Genomic DNA, 8,361 nt, shown 5'->3' on the forward strand with positions numbered 1-8,361 from the left:
AAATAGAGTGTCTGGAGTTGTACTACACACCCGATGGTCCAATGTTTGAAAATATTCACACTGGATACTTCACCAAACCATTTGTTCCAAAGAGGTTGCTAAATGGGGTGTGTGGTGCAGTTGTACTCAACCGATGATCCGGTGATGGGCTTTGTACACAGTGGAGCCTTCGCCGGAAGGTTTTTTAGGAGATTTTCAGTGGACGAAATATTGCACACACTGGATGATCAGGTGATCAGAGACTATTCATATCGGAACATCCGGTGTTCATGATTTTTCTAAGATGAGCATTTTGAATGAGGATTTTTTTGACTAATCTATAATGGAGTTAGAGATACATCTTTTGCTTGTCTTATGATGTATAGGTGGTGGATGCAACTTAGCGGTTGACAACAGGATGATCGGGGTGCTTTGTGTCGGACGATCAAGGAGGTCAGGCGGAGTCAAGGGTGATCCTAGCTGTACACATGGAGAGTCAAGCAAAGCATAAGAAGGTGGATGGAGACGGCGCGTTGACAAAGCCAAGCGAACGGGATGTCGGTACAAGTGACAAGGCGGTCCGAGGGATCAGGAGTGGGAGAGACTTGCCGGTGGTCAAGATCTCAAGACGAAGTACATGTGTCAATATCGGGATGCTTGCTTAAGATGTAAGCAACCGACTATGAGTCACGCTTTGAGAAGCGTACAAGATGGTTTGCAATTTGGCCTCAAAACCATGAAAAGGTTGGAGTGCATGTGACATCATCACGAAGCTTCCGTCGAGACGAAGCAAAGTCATGAAGACGCCACGGCCGTTCGTTGGACGGAAAAAAAGATGGACAAAAATACCCTCAATAGTAGGAGTGTATTAGCAGATATGTGAATTTTGGGAACAATCTGGGAAATTTAGGATCCAAGGAACCTAGCCTATAAATAGGGGGAGGGTTGGTTGAGCCATTTGAGCTAGCTATTTGAGAGTGTTAAGCTAGGATTTTAGTAGGGTGAGATATGTGCTTAGTCTATGTATTAGATGAGAGCCTTTTGTATGCAAAATAATTTGTAATCTGCCAAAAATATGATTATCCTTTTAAAGTAATAAAGTTCATATTTCCTCCTATTCTTGTGTTCAGCCCCCTCTAGTTTCCCTCTATTGGCTTCATTGCTTGGTTACAAGTTTCTCGGTTTTTGTTATGATTTTTGTTTTGTTTGAGAGCCGAAATTTTCTTTCACCTCGAAGTTGTTCTTCTTGTTAGTAGAGATATAAATTCACATATAAATTGGTCTTGAATCTCCCTTTCCTCTAGATCTATCAATTTAAAGAATTTTTTCACGCAGTGTTCATTTCCTTGATCTAAGTGTTCCTTTTTCAAGTTGTTATTTTTTTGCTATGACTTTTGGAATGGTGTTCTATGAAATCTATGGTTCAATTCTATCTATAAGAGCATTGTTTTCTTGAATTTTTTTATTATGACTTGTTTATCTTCTTGTGTTGCTTCCTATCTTGGTTTTTTGGTACGAAGATGCTATCCAAGAACTTGACAAGCGACTATTCACCCCTAGTCACCGTTATTGATCATTCAAAATAGTATTTGTCTGAAGATATAATATACATATACTTTGTGCCATCTAGCTATCATGAGTAACGTATTGAGTAAAGCTTATTGTTTTCGGGCATGTCATCTGTCAAAATAATATTAAGGTACTGTTTCCGGTGAAGGGCACTGAGTTGTCATCGAGCCACACTCACATAGCACGCTGGTGGGACCTATATATATCGATTTCTTATTATTAGGTTGATCTATCATTACATTAGACCAAGGACTGGGGTGAGCTGTGAGTACGATTTGATTGGGGTTAGAAATTGACAGTGGGTATTAATTGGATGATTAAATGGCCATCTTAGTGGGCGAATAGATTAGTTGAATATGCATGACATCCGAGGTGGATGTGGAGTCAAGCTTTTGCTAATGTGTTGTTACATTGGGTTCCCTTCTCCCCATCCTACTGATTGAGCCAGTGTTTTTGTTTTTGTACCCTTAATCTATATTTTGATATTCACGTCCTTATATATGTATCTTTAGTTGATTACCAATCAGTATGCTTAATTAAGGAGACATGTTCCATCCTTCGAGAAACGAGTCATGATCGCTACAAGTATAACAAAAATAATATGTGTATTAGCCGTGCAATTGCGTGGGTAACGGACTTGCTAGATTTATTTTTTTAATAGTGGGATCTATTTCTACAATATTCTTTTGGATTAGGTAAAGTGAGGCCGCTCTGTATGTACCCACTTCGTGTATACTCGTGTGAGCACTCAGGCTCGAACACGAGATGACTCAAGCGCTCGCGCCGTGTGAACACCATCCTTACCAACCAGGCTACATCCTGATGCTAGATTTATATTGCTTCGTTGTGATTTCTTTGTGAATGACCTCGCGACAACAGAGATCTCCTTTGTGTAGAAATTGGCCAGGATTTCTGGTTTGCATTGACGAAGGAGATGTGCATGTGAACAATTGTAAACTCAAAACGAATGGATTAGAGGGTTAGGCCATGCGCAACGCTATGAGTTGGCAGGGCGCTTATCGTCAATTACGTGTTTGGTTTGCACGGCGGAGAGCTTGTCACGGGGAGCGTGAGCGCTTGCGGGCAGCATCGCTGCTCGAGCAAGCTCTCGACATTTCGAGTGTCCATGTGGAGTTGGGCGCTACTGTCCAGTAGAAAAAATTTGCCGGAGCACATGGTGTGCATTGTGGGAACGGGTGCTTAATAAACGGGCGCTTGTTTCGTTAAACTATCTAAGCATATGTAATGTTAATTTAAACTAATTATAGGCTTGTGGTCAAGTTCATATATACACCAAGTCAAAAAGATCAACAGGTGGTCCAGGGGGGGCAGCATTTCAATAGGAATCTCTCTCTCTCTCTCTCTCTCTCTCTCTCTCTCTCTCTCTCTCTCTCTCTCTCTCTCTCTCTCTCTTCCAGACGTCCATATAAAACACCACCACTCTGCTCTTCAGTTCAAAGGCTCCTAGACTACACACATCTCACTCGTAGATAGTGTGCATCGACCTCTCCTCTCTCCCGCCACATTTCACCGTACAAGTTTGTACGTGCGCACCTACAAGCTCGCGCCAACCTCACTCCACACCATGGTGGTGCCTTCGACGACGCCGGTGCGCCAAGAGACGGCGGCTCTGTCGACACCGGCCCACGGCGGAGCCGGCGGCATACCAACGGTGGACATGTCCGCGCCGGACGGCCGCGCCGCGCTGTCGCGGCAGGTGGCGCGGGCTTGCGCGGAGCAGGGCTTCTTCCGGGCGGTTAACCATTGCGTGCTGCCGGGTCCCGCCGCGCGGCTGGACGCCGCCACCGCGGCCTTCTTCGCGCTGGCGCCGCACGACAAGCAGCGCGCCGGCCCGCCGAGCCCGCTCGGCTACGGCTGCCGCAGCATCGGCTTCAACGGCGACGCCGGCGAGCTCGAGTACCTGCTCCTCCACGCCAACCCCGCCGCCGTGGCGCACAGGGCCAGGTCCATCGACACCATTGACCCCTCGCGCTTCAGGTATACAATACCTACGTGCTCACATACGTAGACTATGCATGCATATATACGTGGCAGACATTTTGTTACCGATATTAATGTTATCTAAGGTTTTAACTTTTTAATGAATAAACATGCTTGTGAACTACTCCCTCTATTCAAGAATGTAAGTGTATTTTGTTTAAAAGCAGACATCAAAGGTAAATTTAACCGTTAATTTTTCTTATAATATGTTGTCAATTACTATTAAATCAATATCATATTAAAAATATTTTGAAATACAAATCTATTAAAACAAAGTTTGTACACTAAACATACATATAATTTAACTAATTATTGATCAAATTTTATAAAGTTTGACTTATTTAAAATAAAATAAGTCTTACATTCTCGAACGGGAAGTAGTAATTGCTAATGAATGTGAAGCCACTTGTGTGTTGATTGTACGTACTGTCCTTCATTTTGACATCCATGCTAGAGTTGAACCCTTTTTAACTATTGATCCCATTTGACAAAGCTCTAGCACGAATTTCAAGGTCGAGGACCTAACATCGGTTATTGTTTATGGTACCTGGAGTGTCATTCTCCTCTGCACTGTGATACCGTGGGACAATAATATGCAAGCAAAGCTATATATATAGCTGCGCTCCTTGACTATCTGACTATGCTGATGATGGTGTGATGTGGTTTGTATATCATAGTCCTATATCTGTTTTAATGTCTCACTTGATGCTAGCTAGCTTCCAGCTGAGTACGTATAGTGTGGTCAGTTGTAAAATAAAAGGTCTATTTTGGTTAGGTTTTCCTATATGTTTTGTTCCTAGAGGTGGTGCAAGCATCTGATATTTATCTTTGTTGAATATTATAGTTAAGGGGAGGCATGATGTGTGCATGCATGCATATATAGTATGGGTTTGGGTTGAACAAGGAGCTTAATTTCTGCTCTATAAAATATCAACTGTTACTTTGTGTTTACAAGTCAAAGAGAACTTGGGCTGTCATGCATGCACTCCTCTTCCAACTGGGCATGCTTTGCCTATCTCTAGTTTGGCTTGACCTTCTTGCCATTTTCTGATGTACTACATGCCAACATAGATTCTTTCAAATGTGAAATGTTGCGTGTAGTGTGTAGGTGTTCCTTAGTATATATGTGTTTGTGTGTATACTATCCTACAGCTTAAGCCCAAGTGTTAGTTTTCTTACAAAGCATCCATCGATCATTGGTAATATATACAAATTTTTTCCACGGTAAATGGTAAAGAGAACAATAGTTCTGCGGCAATGTGTGGACTGTTCAAGAAAGAAAAGTATTTCATTCAAGACACTATTACGCGTGATTCTGTAATTGCACTGATTTATAGTTACACGATTTTATCTATGTTAGCGTTTAGAGGATATTCCTTTTTAGTTTATGGTAATATCCAATGTTGTCATTTTCAGAAAGGCCCCATCATTAAATCGCGCAAATGAATGACTACATAGTTTTCAAAACAATAAGTATCGCAATAATGGTGTAATTGATGTCGTGATAGGCAGGGCAATGTATGTTAGTTCCAACAATTTAAGAGCATACTTACATAGCTAGTTTCTAAAGCAAAAGAAAATCACACAACTGATGGGACATAACAAACTTGTCAGCTCCACAGAATGGGCTTAAATGATTTTCTGATGAAAGTTAGGTATAATTGTCTTACAAAAGAACATTCGAAAATGAACCAACACATTATTACAATTGATTGTTTTCATTTAGCGCTGAAAAAAACGGTTATTTTCCTTGTGAAAGTGATGAAAGGTATAAAGGCGTAACAATTGACTGAACACAACTGATCAGATATCTAACTATTTTTGTGCGTGCAGAGAGAGAGAGAGAGAGAGAGAGAGAGAGAGAGAGAGTAACCACTCACTGCACAGGCCAGGCAGTGGCCGAATTTATCAGAGTTAGTTGAGAGCAAATAAGATGAAAGGGACAAGAAAACCTTCTCTTCTAAGGTAGTTAGAAGACCCCTCTCAGTGTCAGGTCCCTCTCCAACAAACTATGTGTATTTGCATGCCAATCAGTCTCACATATATGCAGTGATCTTCAATTAATTGCAAGACCCAACCACCAACTGATGCAGTTAGCAACAGATTGAGTACTTGAAGCATCCATAGCTACTAGATAGCTCTAACAGCATAATGAGTAAACTACCTTGATGTGTCATATAGAAATGATGTGTTTAGTAGGCAATAGGATATGCGTCATATATAATTTTGAAATGCATTCTATTTGTTCTCTATCAAACTATACATTAATCATTAATATATTGTCAATGTTCTAACATTTATAATAGCTTAAAGGCACAGCAGTTGAGAAACATACAATTGTAAAATGCTAATGCATTGATGCCATGAGAATTAAGTACCTCAGATAATGTAAGAATGATGCAAGGCTAAAATAGAAATGACCTCACAATCTTTGCAGTAACCATTTTGCCATAAAAAATGAAAGGCAAGAAGCTGCAAAGAAGAATAACCCTCTTTTTGTCATGGAACAAAGGTAGTAGTAAGTTGACCCATAGTGAAGTACAAAAGCCTGGTACGAATAAAAATGATCCCCAGGCCCCCCCTTAAAGAGCACAGCATATCCATGCTATCCATACAAAGCCAAGCAAAGGAAAGGAGGCACACATGCAAAGGACCTCTTTATGGTAAGATGAATGAAATGACCCAGGGGTGTGTAGTGGCAGAGCAGTGATGTATCATCCAAGCACTGATGGGTCTTTCCATCGAGCAGTGACAAAAAAGCATGTCCAATCCTGTCAAAAACCCATTTGCCCATTGGACAAATTGGTCACCCTGGTTGCATGATGCACGGCTGATTCATCAGAGCTATCCATGCATCACAAGAAACGAATATAGCATGTGCATGGATGCTGGTTCTGCACAGCCCAGATGCCTACATAGCATCTGTTCATCAGCTTTTCTTATGCAGGCAGGCAGAGGCTGCAGCTTTTGAGTTGCTGCATCTTCAGACATCAATCAGTCAAAATCTTCCCATCTTTCTCCAGTCTTCTTTTTCCTTGTCATGGCAACATCCAATTGATCTTGTGATAGCTGCATTCTTTTGATTGAAAAATTAATCTTGTGTTGATTTTAACTCAAATGTTGATATTTTTCTTCACTATTGTCGCAGTACTGTGGTGAACGAGTATGTGGAAGCAGTGAAGCAGCTTGCATGTGAGATCCTGGACCTGTTAGGAGAGGGGCTAGGGCTCAAGGACCCCGGATCCTTCAGCAACCTCATCACAGACACCGACAGCGACTCCCTCCTGAGGATCAACCACTACCCTCCAGCATGCACCATTCACAAGCTTGACCATGACGACCAATGCAAGATGAAGAGCAATGTCAGAACCAAGACTGGCAATGGCGCGAACCCAGGTGCACAGATCGGGTTCGGTGAGCACTCTGACCCGCAGATCCTTAGCTTGCTCCGAGCAAACGACGTCAATGGGCTGCAGGTGCTTCTGCCGAAGGGCGACGGCAAGGAGGTGTGGGTTCAGGTGAGGGCTGACCCATCAGCTTTCTTCGTCAATGTTGGTGATCTCCTCCAGGTAATTACACCAATTTACCTAAAAACAAACAGAACAAGATAGCTTAGCTTAAAGAAAATTGATTTTATGAACTACTTAGAAAATTAATTTAGCAGACTTTAAAGCAAGCAAAGAGATAAGGCACTACTCAGCAGCACCCAACCATTAATAAATCACATATGAAAATGAATTATGCAACTTTCGTTTTACTGCTTCATAATAATGGATCTTTACTTGCTGAAAACATGAAAAAGAAATGAGCAGTATTTGATTCAGATTCCGATCGGACACCATGTTAGCTATTTCCCCTTTTGTCAAAAGATGTGCCTACACAGATATTTCTGGACCCGTTTTTTGGACTGCATCAAGTACATCTTACCGGCTGACAAAAGTTTGTGTTTTCGTCTTGTAACTAGATCTGAATCTAGTTGCAACTATTCATTATGTTGCAATACAATATCTTGTCCCTGAAACTTGCTTTGAATTCACCTTTCCTTTGCCTTTCTTGTTCCCAGGCTCTGACAAATGGGAGGTTGGTAAGCGTCCGGCACAGGGTAATTGCAAGTGCCTGCAGGCCAAGGCTGTCCACAATCTACTTTGCAGCTCCTCCACTGCACGCTCGAATTTCGCCGCTCCAAGAGACAATCACTGCTGGTTCACCACGCCAGTACCGACCCTTCACCTGGGCCGAGTACAAGAAAACAATGTACTCGCTCCGCCTCAGCCACAGCCGCCTCGACCTCTTCCATGTTGATGATGATGAGAACAGCAATGTCAACAAAGGAGAACAAGAATAAGGAGCACTTGTTGAACTGCAGGCAGTGTGTATGGTGGGGACTAGGTATGTAGAATTGTCCCCAAAATTTTGGCTCTCTGGCTTCCATTGTCAGATATCTCAGTATTATGATGTAGTGTGCGAGTCTGCGAATGTGTAATGGTAGTTAGCATTGTACAGAAGTCATGGTCGTATTGTACTGATGTACTATTGCCTTTTCAGCAGTTTGTTGACTCCCCCCCCCCCCCCCCCACCCCTTCTTTTTTCTAGTGTTGCCTTTGCTTAAGAAAACCCTATCTTGCACAAAATGGGACCTAACTCAGACTCCAGTTAACAAATTTTGATACACACAGTATCCTTTTTATTTTTCTCCCTCTTAAAAGAAATCTAAAACTTACAGGCTGAGAATACTTTAAAAGTTCACACAAACTACAAGCAAAGTCAGTTTAAGGCAGAGCGCAAATGTTCCGGTAGATATTTTGTCTATAA

General features: G+C 42.0%; 1 protein-coding gene across 1 annotated transcript; it reads left to right on the forward strand.

The window, feature by feature from the left end:
• The first annotated feature begins 3,021 nt into the window (after positions 1–3,021).
• LOC133884296 (gibberellin 2-beta-dioxygenase 1-like) lies at positions 3,022–8,052 on the forward strand. The gene is made up of 3 exons (XM_062323652.1): positions 3,022–3,546; positions 6,698–7,118; positions 7,613–8,052. The coding sequence occupies exons 1-3, from the start codon at positions 3,134–3,136 to the stop codon at positions 7,892–7,894; spliced, it is 1,116 nt and encodes a 371-aa protein (XP_062179636.1). The 5' UTR covers positions 3,022–3,133; the 3' UTR covers positions 7,895–8,052.
• The last annotated feature ends 309 nt before the right edge of the window (positions 8,053–8,361 follow it).

Source organism: Phragmites australis, chromosome 11 (assembly GCF_958298935.1).
Source record: "Phragmites australis chromosome 11, lpPhrAust1.1, whole genome shotgun sequence".
NCBI classification, from domain to species: Eukaryota; Viridiplantae; Streptophyta; class Magnoliopsida; order Poales; family Poaceae; genus Phragmites; species Phragmites australis.